A 20,042-nucleotide genomic window follows, 5' to 3' on the forward strand; every position below is an offset into this window, starting at 1 on the left:
AAGGCCCATCAAATTAAGACTGACGTGTTCATGAAGCTTTTTAATGTATGCCCTCACCCCCGTTTTGTTTTGTGTTGTTTTATTTTATGCCTCTTGTTTATCTGAAGAGCTGAAGTAAGAGCAGAGAAGTAGCATTTTAGCAGTTGTCCATCCGTCCTTGCTTGCAAAGTGTGCAGGATGCTTTGAGCAAGGAATGGTGCTCAAGGGGCCAGGGTCTCAGCCTCAGCATTCAGGGGGTGGGGGACTATACCCCAAAGCACAGCTGATTGAAGGTGGTGGAGCGCTCCCCTCTACCCCCATCCCCACCCCCAGACGCCATCCTGGACCCCACAGCATCGGAGAGCTTTTGTGCAGCCTCTGATCTTTCCTTCTTAAGGAAAGGGGGCCCTCAGCTGCAAATACTGCCCACAGTTGATTTTGGATAGGGTGACAGCCCTTCCACCTACTGAACTGCCCAGAGTTTTATAAGATGGGTCGCTCTATAACTCCTAAACGAACAAATGGATGACCGTCTTCACATCCCACAGAACAAGTGTAACCAGAATGCAAAAGAGCCAGGCCACTGGAGTACAACTTGCCACGGCCCGGTCAAGAATAATAAAGACCAAGAAAGCCTTGGCCAAGATTACCTCTCTTATGTCTTCGTTGCCTTCCTTGATGTTCTCTGTTGCACCCACAACTATCTGGTGGATATTATCGATTTCAGCTTCCTAGAAATTAAGTTAACACATATTTGGTGACTCTGCAAAAGGCAGCAGCTAGGTGAAAAAGGTAAATATGACTTTTGAGATGGACAGGAGTTGGATGAGAGACCACAAGGAAATCTCAAGGATATAGGCTACACTGGGAATTGGAAGAATTATCTGGGAACTCAGCAGCGTCTTCATAGCCCCAGTGCACTTCTTCATCCCCCATAATGTTATCCCCTGGAGTATATTTCTGCAGCAAATGTGTGTTACACAAACTCTTTTGGTAACTGTCCTCACAGTCCCCGCTCCATTCATTCATTTGTACTTTGCTCCATCATCATAGATACTTTGTCTCTATCCTACGGGGTGCCATGAATTTTTGTACAGAGCTCAAAATGCTTTAGTGAAAAAGTCAAATATGAGATTCTTCTTACCTGTTGTAATACTTTTTCTGTAAATATTTCTTGAAGTCTAGATATTTCAACTACTTTCCCTTCAATCTGCCTAAAAATGATCAAAATATAACAATGGAAAGCCAAAAGACTTTGTTATATATAAAACAGTTAAGAATAAACATTTCCCGCTTTTACAGAATGAAGTAAATAGAATATCCTACATTCCTAAGATAATGAAGCCTTATTGGACGAAGCAGATTTTCAATAATTGCTTAATACAAAGCAGATCAGTTGTTCATAGCAACATTGGAAAAACACAATTTATATGATTAGGTGTAGATTCTAGGTGTGTAAAAATGCAGACTTCTAGATAGAAAAATTGGACACGTATTATCTGTGCAACATAAAATAGCATTAGCCAGAGATGGTTCCTGTTGGGAGTTGGGAATTCTAATAAGGCTGCAAAAAACCTGGGCTGAACCAGAGCACAGAATTCGTAGGAAGCACCAGCCCTGCTGAGAGGCCGATCTACAAACGCACCGCTGGGATGAGCACCAATCCCCACCCTGCTGCCCACGTGATCTCACCTCAAGCAGGTGATGTGGGCCGAAAACCTTGATCAAAATGTGAAAAAGAGCAAATGGAAGGGGGAAAAAATTGTACCTCACTTCATCAAACAGGCTGTTCATTTCACCCACAAGGCGTTGGTTTTCCTGCTCAAACTGGAGGGGGGGGAGAGAAAGGCAAAGATTATTGCAATTTAAAGCTTTGTTCCAATGGACCCTCTATGTGAGAAAGTTAGTTTCAACGAAACTCTCTTTCCAGGAATTCAGTTTTTCTTAGGCTGTTATTATCCCTGCTGGTATCACACAAGGAAGGTCCCGGAGAAGACATGACGATCTACGAATCATTGAAGACAGATCTGAATTCAGGGCTCTCCTCTCCAACATTCTTCAGTCTGTTTGCCTTCTAAGATTAAAAATATGCATCCTATTCCCGGCAATTTCTGAGCAAGTATTCTTTAACTGACTTATTTTGGGGGTGGGGGGAGGAATGAGAATTATTTCTGTACTCAAGTAAAAATACTTCTAATGCAGCAGAGATATCTCTGAAAAGATTTGCAAAACAGTTATGTGGTTTACAGGCTAGACAAACAGAAGTCCATCTAATTAAAGAAGTAAAGCCTATTCACATCTATACAAACTATACCTAAAAAGCCCATCAGGATGTCTCCAAATTTCTATTGAGAAAATTTGACTACAATTCTAGAGACTTGCTGATGCCAGCCATTCAGGAGGGGGCTGCCCAGTGTGTAAGCAGAGGGCAGGCTGACCGATGGGCGAGAGGCCTCGGGAAGCTCCATTCAGGAGATGAAGATGCTCCCTCTCAAAATCAAAGGGGGATTTTCAGCCCCTGAGGGACAGGCACTTGCGCAGGGCTCACCCACCTGAGGCAGCCCCCTGGGCCCCTTACCTGCCTGCTTGGCTCTTCCAGGCCCAGATAGGGGTGGCTGAAAAGAGCTGCCTGCTGAGGGATGTCAGCTCCCCTCTGTGTGGGGAAGGGAGCTCCTTTAGCAGGGTGCAGAAACGAAGCTTAACTCCTCAGGATTTAAGCATCATATCTCTGCCTACCATGGGAGGATCGCAGCTCCTGTGCGGGAAGGGAGCTCACATGTCAGGATCAGAGCTCCTTTTCTCCACCCTTCTTGGCAGGTGGCATCTGCTTGTACCTTCCCTACCAGCCTCCCTACTGAGACTTTCTCTTCCTCACGTGTTGTGGGTCAACACCCCCACTGCCACTTTGCTCAGCCTGCCCTTCCCTCCTCCAGTCCCCCCCCTTCCTCTTCACAAGGCTTCCCTTGCATCAGGTCCCCTCTGGGCCACCTGTTTTCCTTCTCTTCCTGCCCATGTTCCCTGCCAACTTTCCTAGACTAACTTCCACTCTATCTGCCCCATTTGCTTAGACTAGTTGCCACTCTTCTGAATGAGTCCTAGGCTGGGGGGGAACCACCCACACCGGCCCCGTCTCCTCTCCCTTGTTTGACCCTTTGAGCTCCTCCATGAGGCCAGCAGGGCCCCAATCCACACACACTGGGCAGCCACCAACTCTGAGGGGACAATCTGCAGCCCATCAACAGTCCTCAATCTCTCTCCCTCTTCTGGGTTGTCCCCTTTTGCCTCCTCCAGCCCGCCTTGGCTCCTCCGCTCAGCTTCCTCTAGTACTTTCCTATCAAAATGCTATGCTGAGTAGCCCAAGATAAGGAGGCGGCAGAGAGAGGGAGAGAGAGAGAGAGCATTCCATGCACTGACCCACATGGTCTCCCAGGCCACTTGGCCAGGGCCTCTCCCTGCCTGACAAGGTGGCTGTTTGAGGAAGTCTTTGCAACGGTTTCCCTGGCAGATGCTTCCTGCTCAAGGTGAAAAGATGAATTACCATTTGGATTTCTTCAGGAGAAAGCTCATCGTCTCCTCTGCTGTCTTGACCAAGACCAAAATCAGCATGCTCATCAACCAGGTTCCTCTCTGCGAAAGAATCCAAACAAAACTATCATCAGCATGAAGGCAGCCCCAACTTGCGGGGCCAACTCAATCTGAAGGGAAGCAGAAAGCCACACAACTCTGCTTCTTTTAAGCTTCCAGTTCTTTCCTGGAACATAGGAATCTCAGATGGGCAACCGTTCTCTGGGGCTTGGTGGATGTCTCGTCCCTCCTGTCCTGGCTAGAGGAGTCAGTCCTTATTCTGTCCTTTGATTCACTTGCTGAATATAACTCTACGAATTCTTCCATGCAGAGTTTCTTTTTATTGGATTATATTAGGTATCCTCAAGGTAACTCACAGTTATGTTGAGATGCATCTAATGTCCAATTCTTTGCATAGTTGAAATTGTAGTATAAAATGATAGTAATCTTTCTATCCCATATTTCATCCCATAGTAGTAGAAGCAGGGGTAGAGATGCTAGCACGAGGCTGGGTTCAGGCAAGAGTGAAGAAACCTCCCCCAACCCACCAAGGGTCAATTCAGTGACCAATCAGGGTTACAGATGTGGCCACATGACATGAACGACATTTCCCAGGATACCTTAACTACATTTACCATGATGCATTACCTTAAGGGGACAGCTCCCAATTCCTTACAAACTATCCAATTCCCATTAACTATAACTGGCTGGACAGCACACTCCCCGCTTGGAATTATAAATTCCACTAATTAAAGACCAAGTAACCGTATAACTAAGATAAACAGGACACGTTAATAAAGCATCAAACAAAGCAAAGCATGCAAAGCTTGAGGTTCAATCTTCAAGTTCAGCCTTTGTCTTCAGCAACCCTAGGTCGGTGACCAGTCTGGTATAGAGAGACTTGGTGAAAGTTTGCTGGTCGCTTCTGGTGGCCGTTTAGGGTGGACAGGTAATCTTGCTTCCAACGGTTCTAAGGGGCTTTGACAAACCGTTGAAATGGATGTTGTGAAGACATCTGCTCGTGTAGAGCGTCTTAGTGAAAATCTGGTGGTCGCTGGCGGCCGTTTAGGGTTTCTTAGTGAAAGTCTACTGGTCGCCGGCGGTCGTTTAGGGTGGACCGGTATTGTTTCCGATGGTGCCAAAGGGCGTCGGAAGGCTGTCAGAATGGATGGTGCGAAGGCATCTGCCTGTGCTGGGGTCTGCATCCGATCAACACAGACTATTCCTGAGATTCTCCAATCCAGCTCAGTCCTGAATGCAAAAGGGGTACCTCTCGGACCTCTGACTACTTCATTGTAAGCTAAAGAGTTGGGGGCATCTACTTCCTAACAAGAGCAAAATCTTGGCTTCAGGATCTAAAGCGGGAATGTGACAGGCCACGTGCTGCAGGTGAGGTATGCTGCTTGCTACCTCTGGCGTTGCAATCTTGCTGTGGTTGTCTGGTATCCCATTCCATTCTAACACAGGCGGCAGTGGGAATCGGGAACTCCCATCTAATGACTCTATGCAGAGTCCAGTAGCTCTCCTCCCCGCCCTGCTTCATGGTGTGGTGCACGTTGAGATCATGAAGTGCACCTCTTCCTTCTGAACATCAAAGAGGTCGGAGAATGCAGACCTGGCCAGTGAGCAATCACTCTGAGGACCCAGTATTACATACATCTTCACTGCCTTTTCTGGGCGTCCCTTGGCGTAGACTTTGGCTAAGCAGATCTGACGACACGAGCGAGGGGCTGGTGTGTTATCTCACACCGCCATGCAATTGACACTCACCACAAGCTCTGGGTGTGCTTCTGTAGCACATTGAGGCTCCTTAGCCGGAAGAGGGTGATGTGTTGTCTCGGAGTCTGGATGCAGATTGTCTGGGTGCTTGTTGCTGTTGCATAGATGACATTGCACCTTGACTGTGCAGTCTTTGGGCTTGTGCTTAGATTTACAACATTTGTAGCAGAATCTGAACTCCCGTAACAAAGCCTTTCTTTGGTGCAGAGGTTTCCGTGCAAACACTTGGCACCTGTTCAGTGAGTATTGAGTGTTGTGCAAAGGACAAAGCTCAATTCTCTTTGTAGTTGGAGATCTAGATTGGGTTGTGTCTGATGAGTGCTCTCCCAAACTCTTTATGGAGGAGGTTGCGACCTCTGTGTCATGTGTTGTTGCACGGTTACGATTTGCAGTATATTCCTGAGAGATGTAGAGTTTCAGTTGTGCTCTTTGTTAGTTGGGAGGAATCTGCATCTGAGGCGGAGGTTTCCAAAGCTGTTGCAGGACTCTGTTTGCCGGACAACAAATTCTTGGAAAAGGGCAAAAGGTGGTTCTCTTTTGCGGTTTGCGGCCAGAAAGGCATCAGACAAAACAATCCATTGTTCCAATATTTCTTTTGGGAGTTTGGCAATGATTTCTTCTTGTGTTATGAAGAGATCAAGGCAAGCCAGTCCTGGTAAGTCAGAACATTCCTTGGCTGTTCGCAGCTCCGTAAGGATGTTGGAAAATTCCTCCAGTCTTTGGGTTTCGTGGATGGCAATACATGGGAAACGGTCAAGTCATTCTAGGAGCGAGTATTCCATCAAATTTTCGGTCCAAAGCATCCCAAGCTCATTTTAGAGTGGTCCCTGGGTCTTTGAATATGCCTGTGTAAATGTGTTTCACCATGTAACTAGACCATGGTCCGAGCCATGCTAACAGAAATTTAAGTTCTTCTCCGGGAAGCAGCCGTTTGGGTAGAATGGTACTTGTGAAAATGTTCTTCCAACAGTAGGTATTCTCTGCCTGGCTTGTTGTTGAATTTGTACACACCGCTAGCTGCTAAGTCCAACCTTCCCCAACTTAGTGACGGTTCTCTGTTACCTTCTCTGTAAGGCCAGGTCATCTCTTGGTATGACGCCCTCGTAGGCATAGCGTTGTGGCTTGAGGGCATGTGTTGTGAACGGTACGTGGTTCTCCTCAGAGTACTTTATGAGGAGGTCGTTATCCAGCCCCACATACGCAGGTAGAACATCTTGAAGTCAGGGGTAGGTTCCACGCTGTGCATTAGAGTTGTCTTGCAGTTGTGGGAAGAACTCTTTTGCCTGTGGGTTGAGTGTGGCAATTGTGGTTGGTTGCATGTCTAGTTTGTTGAGAAGCCGCTGTGATCACAGGTGGGCTAAGCTGCTTGCCCAGCAGGCCGTGAGACATTGGGGTGGGTTTGCTGATTCTGGGAAGAGAATCTCGGACTTTAGGTCGTACAACATCAGTTGGGGAAGGTTTGCTGTTGGTGGGAAGTGACTCTCGTATTTTAGGTCTTACAATGTCAGTTGCGTGACTGACGTTTAGAGTCTGTGGTTGAGATTCACCCCCATGCTTCCCTGGTTGTGGGAGAGTGCTAACTGTGCTGGTTCCACCAACTCGTTTCGTAGCGAGTGCTGCTCATCCACATAGGCTTTGACCCGTGTTTCTGGGCTATCTGCTCCCAAGTCGTTGAGGTTGAAGTTGAGGGAGGCGGCGTTGGCCGCCTTCTACAATGCTGCAGCCCGTGCTGTTTTTGCTGCAGTGTCTCTTTGTCATTTGAGCAACTCCACTTGGGCCTGAGCTTTGGCCATTTCTGCTTTCTGCCATGTCACCTCCATCATTATATGTAAATCTGCCTCTGGTACCACAGCTTCAATCTGAGCTCCTACAGCTTGGTCAGCGTAACTTGCTGCTTTAGAGGCCTTAGATGCGCCGCTGCAACGGGAGGATGCTCAGGAAGGATGGTGAGACCCAGCAGCAGAGAATTGGTGTGAAACACTGGAACCTGCTTGCAATCTAGCCGGTTTGGGATGGAGGGAGGAGGCTTTCCGAGAATAGTGAGAGGATGATCGGGAATGTGATCGGGTGGCTATGTTGGATGTGTCCCTCTCCCCTGACATTTCTTCCAGCTTTAGAGCTTTGTTGATCGCAGCTTGGAGGGCATTTTTGCCTTCCCTAACGCATTCTTCGCATTCCTTGTGTACTTCCTCGAAGCATTGAACGTGTTCTTTGAGGTTTGGGTTACCCAGCCTCAACTGGATGGTCTTGAGTTGACTTTTGCTGTCTCTCCACTTTGGGAGAAGGTCCTGTAGGTCTTCCTGCAATGTGTGGAGTCTCCCAAGGGACAGCCTGCGTTTGGGAGTTTCCAGTTCTGTCCATGATTCTACATAATGACAATACTGTTTGTCCCACTTCTCTCTCAATAAGGAGCCCATGGGTGCAGTAGGCTTCGTATGTTGTCTGAGGTCGTAGGCTTTCTGAGGTATCGTTGCTTCTTTGGGGATTGAGACATCCGAAACTGGGTTTTGGGAACCAGGCTCCACGTTTACTTCAAGGGTAGGTGGAGGGTTCGAGTCCTCTTGTACATCAGAGACATCTGGCATAGCCGAAGAAGTTGCCATGCTTCAAATTGCTAGCACGAGGCTGGGTTCAGGCAAGAGTGAAGAAACCTCCCCCAACCCACCAAGGGTAACAATTCAGTGACCAATCAGGGTTACAGATGTGGCCACATGACATGAACTACATTTCCCAGGATACCTTAACTACATTTACCATGATGCATTCCCTTAAGGGGAGAGCTCCCAATTCCTTACAAACTATCCAATTCCCATTAACTGGCTGGACACCACAGTCCTGTCTATTCATGCCCAAAGACCTAGCACATCCAGCCAGCGGCTGGTGGTGTTGAGCCCAGGGTGGCTCAGGAGTTGGTGGCCTCAACCATGGCAAGCAGGGATCTACCCCACCCCATTGCACATGGGGTCGGTCTGCCTTTGGTGTCAGGGCAACTCTGCCACGATGTGGCAAGGGAGGCTCATCATCCACTGCCACAACCTCATTGCCACATACGGATCACTCTCTGGATCGCAGCCTTCTTGGTTGGCTGGTGCCATCCTCCCCATGGAAGGGCTGAAGGATCCCCTGGAAGAGCTGGGGGGGTTTTCTGCAGGGTCTGGTGGGCAGTTTGGCTAAGCCCACAGTCACTGTGTGGGATGGGATGGGGAGTGTATTGTCAGCGCCATATGAGCTCCCCCTGTGTGCTGTTCCCAGAGCGCAGTTTACGGAAGAGTTCCAGAACATGAAGCACCCCAAGCGATGGAAGACGTAAGAGCAAATCTGAGCAAACATGGCCCATAGTCTGGATCACCTACGGCAACAAGGATGGCAAAATGTACTCATCTGCCCTGTTGTGTTTGTCAATAGCTACCCAACAGCCCATTTTGGAGGGACCTGATCCTTGTTAGGCAGTGACAGGTCGCTGGATCGTCCGCGAGGTTGCGGCAAGGCATATTCTGGCTATCTGGCTGACAAAGTTGCTCAGATCTGCACCAAGTTGGACTCCAACTGGTCAAGTCTGCTTGAGGTGTCAGAGGCCCAGTGAAGTGGGGTGTGATGACTTCAGCCTAGAGAAGTAAAATTTGAGTCTGAAGATGGAGAGGTGAAAATGTCTCAGAAAGGACTCTCCCTATTTTCAGGCAAGTAAAAGTGAGGAGTGGGAGGGGTATTCTCAGATCTCGCAGAGTGTCATGTAGGTAGTCTGAGGTAGTCCAGGCAAGAAAGGCAGCCAGGAATACAACTGCTTATCTTCAACAGAATTCTGTAGCTTGAATGTGGTTCTGGATATTGGCCTCCTTTCCCCTCCAGATCTATTTTAAAACGCTCCAGATGACCTCAGCAAAACACCTTCCAAATCCCCTCTTCCCAGTCTATCTCTCACCAGGAACCTCCCTGTAGATGCTCTGTGGAGTCTCAACAAGACTCTCTCGAATCAGCAGTTCGGCTCCAAAATCCTTCATTCCTTCTGTGGCCTTGACCTTCAGCTGGAGGTATAGACCACATCCATGCCCAATTCTTCCGCCTTCCTCCCTAGCAACTTAGAATCCTTCTCATAGTCTTTTCCAGCCTCTTTTGAGAAGGTCACTAGTTCTGACACGAAATCGAAGAAAAGGATGGTGATGATCAGCACATTAAGTGGTAAAAACTTCTGATTTTACAAACTATGGCCAAACAGCCAGGATCTTTGTACTTGGTAGGTAACAGACTTCTGTTGTTCTTGGGTCTAGTTTGTGGAGGGCTGATGCTGCTCCTCTCACTCCTGAGTTCCCCATTCCTCCCCCAGCCCCCCCCCCCCGTGAGCATCCTTTTTGGCAGAGCAATTGGATTTCTCCCCTGAGAGGAAGCCCAAGCTTCTCTTCTTTCCATCCTTGGGACCCTGGGTGAAATCTCTTCTCCAGAAGATGGAGGGCCGCGTTGCCCTCCAGGGGAAACACACCCGAGACACACTGGGCTGTGGCTTTTTCTTCTCCTGGCCCTGCCAAGGGATGCTCCTCTTTGCCATCTACGGAAACCTCTCCCCTCCCTGAGCGAGTTCCAGTAGAAGTCGCAGAGCCAGAAGTCCGCAACTGCTGGAGCAGAAACCCTCCTCCAGCAGGGAGGAAAACAGGCCCCACTGACTGGAAGGCTCCACAATGAGAGAGCCAGAATTGGTACTGGGCCTCTTCTGAAACCCATGAAATGTACCATTTCGCTTTCAGGAAACAAACACACTGTAAATGTGTCATAATGATAAATAACTGAAAACTATTTTTCCTGAGTTAATAAAGAGGAAATTACCCAACCGGAAGCCGTATGAGCCTCAACATTATACAACATTTAAAGCATGGATGTTGTGATTTTACAGGCAGGAAGGGATTACCACCTCGGTTGCCTTCCCTGGTGAGTTTTTCTTCCAATTCTTCTGGAGGAGCCTCCACCTCTGTCTCGGGCACTCTTCCTGGAGACTTACTGCTTTGCTCAGGTTCAAGCCTGGATCTAAAGGAACAAAACACGAGAGGTAAACCAAAGGCTGCTCTCCTCCTTTCCACCCACCAGCCTGGAAAGCCTGCCTGCCTGCCTGCCTTTCTGATAAAAGAAACCTTTCCTAACGAGCCAAGTCATTGACAGCTGTTTAAAGGCTGGTTTGGGCGGAATCATTCCTGGCAACCCTGTCTGGACCCAGTCAGGGCAGGTCAGGTTTGGGACTGGGGGCTACCTGGGAACACCAGACTGAGAAGCTGAAATACATCTTGGAAGAAGGCAGGAGGACACCTCTCAGGCCCTGCTGCCAATAAACCGAGAAGAAGACCTCATCCCTTTGGTCCCCAGGGGCCGAGTTCAAAACAAGGATGATTTTACTCCCGAGGAGTACATCAGGTGCCTAAGGATGGAAGATCCAAGAGAAATCAACAATTGCATTTAAAATCAGAGGGTGGCTTCCTATGATTCCGGATTTTGCTTTTCTTATTCTGTAATCACCTCTAGATTTAACAATTGCTCTACAGAAAAAAAAAAATCTAATTTAGGCTAGCTATAAATGTGTTATTAGACATGGTAGGAAGAAACCCCCCCCCCCACTTTGTTGGTTTTATTTCTCTACTGTGTTTAAAGGCAGCTGCGGGGGGGGTGCCAGGCCAGGATGCCACGCCTGACACTTGGGTCACATTCAGCAGCTCTCCTCCTGGGGCTTCCCTTTCCAGATGCCCTATGTGGGGAAGGGGCTTCTCCCCTGGAAGCCCTGAGGGTGGGGAGGTCCTCCCAAGGAAGCCAATTTTCCCTCCATTGAGGTAGTCTTTTCAGAAGAGAGACCGCCTCGTCAGCCAGACAGTTTCGTGGTCAGTTGGTCCTTGTAATGGCCAGCATTACCCTGAACTCTCCTTTTATTTTAATCCTTCCCGTGCTACTTATGCTCTGGCTTTTACTGATTTTAAGTCACGTTTGAATCATACACACATCACTTCAATTGTGGGTGGATTAGAATTATACTATGCTCGTTGCCATGAACATGACAAGCAACAGTGACAGAGGGATATGTCTGATGAGCGGAAATGAGTCAATGCTCCCTCAAGATCTTTTATAGGGCATAAAAGGGGATTGATTCATTTTGCCCTACAGAGTTAGGCTGCTGGGCAATTCTTTTTTTCCCAATTTAAAAGGGTATTTTGCAAAAATGAAAGCAAGGAAGAATAGTTCAAAATAAACAATTTATAGATATTCAATATTAGTTGATTATTTGATTATTGCCACACAGAAGTTTAAATGTGTTCAATATTACTTTAGAAATGGAAAACCTGTCGCCCTCCCCAGCACTGTGCAATTGCAGCCCCTAGACACACACACACACACACACACACACACGGAAAAACAGCTTTGGGAGGTTCGTATTCTGAGCAGGATATGGAAATTTCTTGAGAGGGTGAAACAGTTTGTTCTCTTTCCTTAAGGTAATTTGCCCCCCCACCCCAGGGCACCGTGTATTCAGGGTGCTTCATTCACTTCTCCTGATTACATAATCCATGCCAACCTGTGTAGTGGGCTTATTATTCCCTCTGGTTAATTATGCTGCATGACGTAATTATAGGAACAGTCCAGAAAAGGGCTCAGCCCCTTGTGCATTGTATCCTTACTACTGTACACAGTTACCTTCAGTGCTGAATTAACAACGTTGTATAATAAACTTAAGTGTAACTGTTCAAAAAGAAAATCCCACTGAATTCAGGTAAAATACAATGAGATACATTATCACTCTGCAAAAAAGAAAGAAAGGGGGGATCTATATAAAATTCTGGATAAGTTTAAAAAGAAACGCTTACAATGCTTGTTAAGTTTACAGGATATTGCAAAGAACCAATACTGGAAGCAAATTTAATCTTTTTTTTTCTGAAAAACCAAGAAGTTTGTACAGCAACGGACCAGGCCTTCCAATGCAGTAACAAAAATCTCACTTACAATCTCTTTTTATCCACTACGCGCTTGACCCGTATTGCTCTTTGCTCCGAGTACAGCTTGCACACTCCTGTGAAAGAGAGTAGAATAGTTTTTGGGGAGGGAAATAAGGGGGCGGGGGGAGTCTGCTTCTCCCTACCAGCATACATCGGTATGGTGAGGGCTGTTTGGAAACTGAAATAGTATTTGCTGTGTGAGCAAGGAGACAGCAAGGAGCCTGGGCGTGGCTTAGCTCAACTGTTCTGTACTAAAGCTGCTTGCTGCTGTGAAAGTAAAACTAAAACTCCTCTCCTGTGCTTGTGTTTTGCCTTTGGAAGAGATTTCTTTCTTTCAGGTGGGATGCGGGAGTAGAACTCCTTAGCATCAGAGCGTGTTAATAATAATAATATAGGAAATACACTAAATGCTCAGATGGTCATTTCAAAAAATCCTTTCTTAGTGAGCCTCTAGAAGCCAAGAGGAATATACGTGCCCAATTTCAAGTTTGTAGGCTTGGAGTACAATCTCGTGTTCTCAAATTTACTGCCAACTCTATTTTATTACATGCCCTCCTATCTTTTTTTTTAAAAAAATGACTTATACAGAATAGCAGTATTCCTGATTTATAAATCATGGTTGCATTTATTTTTTGTAGCAATTTTTATAACATAATAAACCAACTTCTTCTGTATAAAAATGATTTGATCATTTAAATTATTATTTTCTATTTCTCATTTTAAGCATAACCACAGTAAAATCTCCCAGACCTGATCATTTACATATCTTTATTACAAAAAAAATTAAACTTAAAAGTTTTCCAAATTTATTTGGGATAGTAGAGTGGCTAAACCTTTGGGCCAAAGATAACTTGCATAGGTATTTCTCACCAGCAATGTTTTGAATATTGGGACATTGGTGAAGGTTATCTTGTTCAATAAGAGTAACTGCAGTAATATACAATAGGAAATACATGGAGCATTTTAAAAACTGCATTGTCTTACCCTACTTCTAAAATTAATAAAGTCATTTTAGATTGCATAAAAAAGGTTTGGTGCATAAATGGGCATACAAAATGTTTTCCTTTTTTTTTTTAACAGCAGCAAGAAAATGGGGAGTCCAATATTATGGAAAATGAACAATGTGACTCTGTTATTAGCTATATGTCATTTTTTTTATCTTATTTGGAGAAAAGAGGATTATTTCAGGAATTGAATGATCATGTGCCACCAAGCTATTTTCAACTCCTAGTGACTACACGAGTAGATTTCAAGATTTAGGAGGTAGAAAATTGGTTCTGCACTAGGAAAAAAATGGAGGTATTATTAAAAACGGATGCTAATGAAATGTTTTCTGCTGTTTTAAATATGGTCATGTCTTTTTCATTGGCTCACTACTATCCAGTGGACTTATTAAGAACCCTTTGTCTCTTTCCAAGCAGTTAAAAAGCTTGTATGTTTGTTTGTTTAACTCAGTTTTATATTGTTTAACTCAGTTTTATATCACTGTCCATAGAAACTACGATCCACCAGGCTGAGTTTGGCCACTGCCTTCAGCCTCCAGTTGCCAGCCAGATTCTTCCAGATATTGGCAGATTCCTTTCTCCCTGGAGACCTTGCTTTTCAATTGGCCCTCCTATGGAAAAGAATTTCTGAAAATGATTCTGCTTAAGTGGTCACAACAGCAGAGACTAATTTTGCAAAACACATAAACACAAGGATTGTTATTTCAAGCAAAACTGATACTTTTTAAGTAGTCTGCAATGAAATCCAAAACCGTTTCTCGGTGCTGCTTCACTTGTGGGGAATGGATGTCCTTGTGTGCTGAAATGAAAAGATACAGAATGCTATTTTTCTCAAAAGAGCTCTCCACCCATCTGGCTAAAGCCACCACATGTGTTGCTCCAATTACCTTCTGCTCTGAGCTGCTGAATTGCATCAGCACAGGTTCTCATGAAGATTTGGGCATCTTGGTCAATCTGATCTCGGTCAGTGTCGGACATTCGCACATACTCAGACATGAGGTGGCTGGAAAAGACAGCCAATAGTTCAGCCCTGTTTTCTGAAGAAAAGCTCAGGACAGCATAGTACTTTGCACACTCTTTAGGAAAGGATAATGAATGTTGACTATGAAAATTGATTACCTGCCTCAGAGCTATAATGTAACATCCAACTCAAAGAAGAAACCTTTCCTTATATATGAGAAAAATGAAGATAGAGGGAGAGAAATTAAGAAAGCTTTGTTGCTTTCAAATCCTTTACATATAAAATATGTAATTGATTATCTAAATGATATTAGAAAAACAGAGAATATGGTAAACTGGAAAAAATTATGCTATTATGACCAAAAAGTGTGATGAAAATTAAATAAAATTTTATAGGTTAAACTTGGCTAAATGGAAACAAAAAGGAAACTTAATTCTCTCTTTTTTTCTTTAGTGTATACATATTATATTAGACATGAAATAGAAAATATAATTGATTATATAAAGGATATGAGAAAATAGAGAATATGATAAATCAGAAAGGATTATATTGGAATGTAAAGTATTTGTAATGAGAATATACAACTATGATTAAAAAGGAGGAGAATGAAAATTTAATAAAATTTTATTGGTAAACTTTGGCTAAGTGGAAAGAAAGAAAAAATATGAAATGGTTATATGAAAATCTCTGGAATAAATATAAAATTTATTGTAGACTGGGGATATACCATGTGGATCCTGAATATATTAGTTTTATTTTATTTTTACTCTTTTTTGACTGTTTATTATATATCAGCTTTGAGAAAGTTAATGAAGATAATAATAAATAATATAAAATAAAATAGGTGGTAAGCTGAAAATGGAAATAATAGGGGATAAAGAGTTGAAAATATGAGTGAGGATGAAATGTTTTTGATATTGGATTAATGAATTGAAATATGAAGTGAGAACTTATTTAAAGATCAATGGAATAGATAATGATTTGATATGAAATTAGATAAGTTGGAAATGCAATTACGACTATGTATAAATGTTGTAACCTGGAATCATGTTGCTCACTTGAAGAGATGTGTAAAAAATGAAAAAACTTTATAAAAAAAAGAAGAGAGGGACTGCAGCATAAACTTCCTTATTCTAAATAAATACTCACATTTCTGCTCCTTTCCCATTTTTGTGACCACACTTGCTTACCTGACACAATAAGGGCCTATTAAAATAATTAGAATTAGCAGAATTTGCATCAGCTAGTAGCCTGTTTATTTATGTTCTTATAGGGCCACACTATAAAAATCAAGTAGCAACCAGGGACACCTATTTGTTATATTCCTCACCCAACCACCCCACAACCACTGAAAACTATGCATCCTGGTGCCTTTATTACCATTCCAGAAGCCTCTCACAGAAAGGGTGGCAATGACATATTAAAATGCTCCCAAGCATCAGCTGGGATTCAGCCCTTCAGAACAGCCCTCCAATTTACAGTGTATAAACTTTCTTTTTCCCACTCCAAGGATAATAATTAAGCTTTGTACCATGCCACTAAATTCAGTGTCAGACTGAAAAACTGGTATCTATTTTTTCTCACAACTGTCAATTTTCACTTTTTCAATCATAACACTTACCTATAAGCATTAATGTAATCTTTCCGGTGCTGCAGAAGGAAGTCTTTGAGTTTTCCAATGTTATTAACCTAAAATGAACGAATAGTCAAAATTACATTTAATCATGTATATAACAGGTTTCTCTATGTGCCCAATTATTACTTGCTAGACTTCCAAGCAATGAAGATCCCACAGCCTCTATTGCCTGCACTTAGCAATCCAAGGCCGCTTCTTCCGACTTTGCCCCCAATCAGTTTTGGGGCTAGGGCAAGGCACGACCTGGGAGATGGAGAGAAAAGGAAAGTCCTGCCAGCCCCCGCTCCCCCCCCCCCCCGTGCAAAGGGGAAGGTCCAGGGGACACTCGCTTTTCAGAGGTTCCCCTTTTGTTGGCCCAAGAAAAGCTGCCTCTGAACTTCAACAGAAGGCTGAAATAACAATAGCCACAGTAGCCCTTAGACCGCCTCACAGTGCTTCACAGCCCTCTTCAAGCGCTTCACGGAGTCAGCCTATTGGCCCTAACCCTCATTTTACCAACCTCGGAAGGATGGAAGGCTGAGTCAACTTTGAGCCTGGAGAGGAAGAAAAGGAAAAGGAGAAAAAGCTCCACTATTGTAATAGAGACGGCCACCTTTTAGCAGCCTGAACAGCACAGAAGATGGTGCCCCACAAGAAGACACTGGGCCTCTCCTCTCCTCAGAGACGCTGCCATTCTGGCAGCTAAAGCTGAGATTCTGTGGACTTCAACTCCTAGAATTCCCCAGCCAGCATGGAATCCTGGGAAGTGTAGTCCACATGTCTTGACAGTGGCTGGTTGAGAAATGTGGCTCTCCAGGCTGCTGTGCTGCTAATTTTTAGCTACCACTAGAGTTGTTAGGCAGCTGCATTCCTTTCCCTTTCTGTCATTTCTTCTACCATTTGCCGGATCCTACTAATTATTCACTTTCAGCATCTCATCTCACCCTCACTTGAGGATTTTATCAGGTCATATTAAAAGAATTAATATTTCATGTTCCAGATTAGTCATCTTTACATGGCCTCAGTTTGTCATGCCTTGTTAGGAAATACCTGAAAACATGTATTAAAATACAAATATAATGTAAAATAATTTTCAAATAAGGATTTTTATTGCTGCTTAAAAAGTAGTCCCGATGTCATCCATATGTGCAAATGCAATTAAAATAGTAAGTTAAACTGATCCCAATTTATTTGCCACAGTAGAAATTATTTCCCCTTCAAATTTTCTCAACCCACATAACCACCCTTTGAGCCCAAAAGGTGAGGATCGCGGAGCCCAGAAAAATGACACTTAGGGTCCAGGTTGAGATCAAGGCCTCATCGGCTCACCTACCGCCGGTCTAGAAATAAGGGTCAGGACTGAGGTGGAGCGGCCTCTCTCCCTTCTTTGGGGTCTGGAATTACAGTAGAGACCAGAGGGGGCTGTTTCCTCCCCTCTCTGGAAAAGCTGCCAAGAAGGAAAGCCATGCGGCTTCTCTTCTCTCTCTGGGGAAGACAAAGTTGCCCCAGAGCCTGCCTGCCTGTGCTTCAGAGGGCATGCCTCTGGCCTGCTGGCACATTGGAGCCCCTCCACCCCACTCAGCAGCAGCAGCAGCAGCAGCAGCAGCCACAGACTTTGGGAAGGAGTCTGGGAGAACATCAGGAGCCCCACCCCACTCGCTCGGGCCTCTGGAAAGGGAGAGCTTTCCCTGCCTCCCTCCCTCCCACCTTTGATCAAAGCCTGCAGAAACTCCCACCAAAATTGCTTCAAGGACAGGAAAGCCCTAGGAAATCCTGCCCAGGTTAGAATAGAATAGAATTCTTTTATTAGCCAAGAGTGATTGGACACAAAAGGAATTTGTCTTTGGTGCAAATGCTCTCTATGTACATAAAGGAAAAGATACATTCGTCGAAAGTCAAGAATCATCAGGTACAACACTTATTCTGTCCTTTGATTCGCTTGCTGAATACAAAGACAGATAGAATAACCCTACAAATTATTCCATACAAAGTTTCTTTTATTGGATTATATTAGGTATCCTCAAGGTAACTCACAGTTATGTCAAGATGCATCTAATGTCCAATTCTTTGCATAGTTGAAATTGTAGTGTAAAATAATAGTGATCTTTCTATCCCATATTTCATCCCATTGTAGTAGATATGGTAGAAGGAGGCTGAGTTCAGGCAAGAGAGTGAAGGGACCTCCCACCATCCCAACAAAGGGTCAGTTCAGTGACCAATCAGGATTACAGAGGTGGCCACATGACATGGACTACATTTCCCAGGATACCTTAACTGCATTTACCATGATGCATTCCCTTAAGGGGACAGCTCCCAATTCCTAACTAACTATATCTGGCTGGACAGCACACTCCCCGCCTGGAATTATAAATTCCACTAACTAAAGAGCCAGGAACCGTATAACTAAGATAAACAGTAAAGAATAATACTAACTGAATAGCAGTTAACTATATAACTAAGATAAACAGTAAACATTAACAAAGCATCAAACAAAGCAAAGCATGCAAAGCTTGAGGTTCAATCTTCAAGTTCAGCCTTTCTTCACAGTCACTAGGTTGGTGACCGGTCTGGTGTAGAAATTCTTGGTGAAAGTCTGCTGGTTGCCTCTGGTGGCCATTTAGGGTGGACAGGCACTCTTGCTTCCAACAGTTCTAAGGGGCTTTGACAAGTGGTTGAACTGGATGTTGCGAAGACATTTGCCCATGTGGAGCGTGTTAGTGAAAGTCTACTGGTCGCCGGCTGCCTTTTAGGGTGGACCGGTATTGTTTTCGATGGTGCCAAAGGGCATCGGAAGGCTGTCGGGATGGATGGTGCGAAGGCATCTGCCTGTGTTTCCACAAGAGTTACATAAAATAGAATTTTCACTGGTTGAACACTGGTTAAATTCAGGAAACTTCCTGTAAATTTATTACTGGCCACAAGGTGGAGCTAGACCAGTTTAAAAAATTTTTTTTTGAATTCTCTGTGAAATTTCTACTTGACCACCAGATGGTGCTGTAGGCTGCTTTGCCTAGATCTGATTTCTCTCTTTAGGGGGGTGAGCCTCCTGGCTATGAAGTTTGCTGATTGCCCAAAGGAATTTATTGCCTACTTCAGATGGTGCTGTAAGCTAATAGTTGAGTGTCAACCAATTTCGCTGGAAGGGAAAAATTCATTAGGAAAAATACTTCAGTAAGTTGCATGCACTGTTGCCGTGTTATGCTTTTAATTTTTTAGAAAGGAGAGGAGATGAAGAAACATTAGGCTTTTAAACAAAAGAAATTGCTCCTTGAATTGTTTTGTTCAGATAGCTTGCTTGAATCAGCCTTGTGACTTGGGAGGAGGAATGTGCTCCATTGCTTTGAAGAGGAACGGTCCTTCACTAATGATTTATGACCCCCAATAAACTGCCCAGAGTGGTTGTAAAATAGCTGGAGAGACCTCCTGTATTGCCTCTTCGAAGCAGCCGAGAGCATAAGAAATGCAAAGCCTTTCCTTTTAGCAATACATGCAAGATTTCTCAAACTTTCCATTGCGTTTGGAAAGGGTTTGTAACTGGAGAGAGACATAGATAGGGAATACCTGGCCCCTTCCTTCAATTCCAAACAGGTTGTAAGGTTACTTTGGCCAATAATGGGAAGACGCAGATTAAGCCAGAGAATAGGACGTTTGAAAGTCTCTTGTGTAAATGGAGAAGGTGAGGATTTCTTGCCCCTCCCTGCCAATTCACACTGGATTTGAAAGCTTGTTGCTTCAAAGGAGAACGAGGCACAGAGAGCTTGGCATTTCACATTCACTCCTGGCTTCAATATTACTTTGCTTTATCACAAAATTCAAATTACTTTTAGTCTTTTTACAAATGGGATTGCAGGAACTCAGATCTACTTATCATTTTACTATTCTGTCCTTTGATTCACTTGCTGAATATAAAGACAGATAGACTAACTCTAAAAAATCTTCCATACCTTTCTTTTATTGGATTATATTAGGTATCCTCAAGGTAACTCACAGTTATGTCGAGATGCATCTAATGTCCAATTCTTTGCATAGTTGAAATCGTAGTGTAAAATGATAGTGATCTTTCTATCCCATATTTCATCCCATCGTAGTAGATATACTAGCAGGAGGCTGAGTTCAGGCAAGAGTGAAGGGACCTCCCACCATCCCAACAAAGGGTCAGTTCAGTGACCAATCAGGATTAC

The 20,042-nt window shown here is 44.3% G+C and overlaps 1 protein-coding gene across 3 annotated transcripts in view; it reads right to left on the reverse strand.

Annotated features, from left to right (window-relative positions):
- The window catches only part of STX18 (syntaxin 18), a 58,535-nt gene that overhangs the window by 19,269 nt on the left and 19,224 nt on the right, over window positions 1-20,042 (reverse strand). For all 3 annotated transcript variants that reach the window (XM_087963721.1, XM_087963720.1, XM_026688528.2), the window contains exons 2-10: window positions 15,868-15,935; window positions 14,173-14,288; window positions 14,007-14,084; window positions 12,289-12,355; window positions 10,223-10,335; window positions 3,518-3,606; window positions 1,748-1,806; window positions 1,124-1,193; window positions 630-710 (exon numbers count right to left, since the gene is read on the reverse strand). In XM_087963721.1, coding sequence (XP_087819847.1) covers window positions 630-710; window positions 1,124-1,193; window positions 1,748-1,806; window positions 3,518-3,606; window positions 10,223-10,335; window positions 12,289-12,355; window positions 14,007-14,084; window positions 14,173-14,281 — 666 coding nt within the window. In that variant the 5' untranslated portion in view covers window positions 14,282-14,288; window positions 15,868-15,935. The remainder of the gene's footprint in view (window positions 1-629; window positions 711-1,123; window positions 1,194-1,747; window positions 1,807-3,517; window positions 3,607-10,222; window positions 10,336-12,288; window positions 12,356-14,006; window positions 14,085-14,172; window positions 14,289-15,867; window positions 15,936-20,042) is intronic.

Source organism: Notechis scutatus, chromosome 4 (genome assembly GCF_049901735.1).
Source record: "Notechis scutatus isolate UNSWTSFEM ecotype Mainland chromosome 4, rNotScu1.2, whole genome shotgun sequence".
Classification (NCBI taxonomy): domain Eukaryota; kingdom Metazoa; phylum Chordata; class Lepidosauria; order Squamata; family Elapidae; genus Notechis; species Notechis scutatus.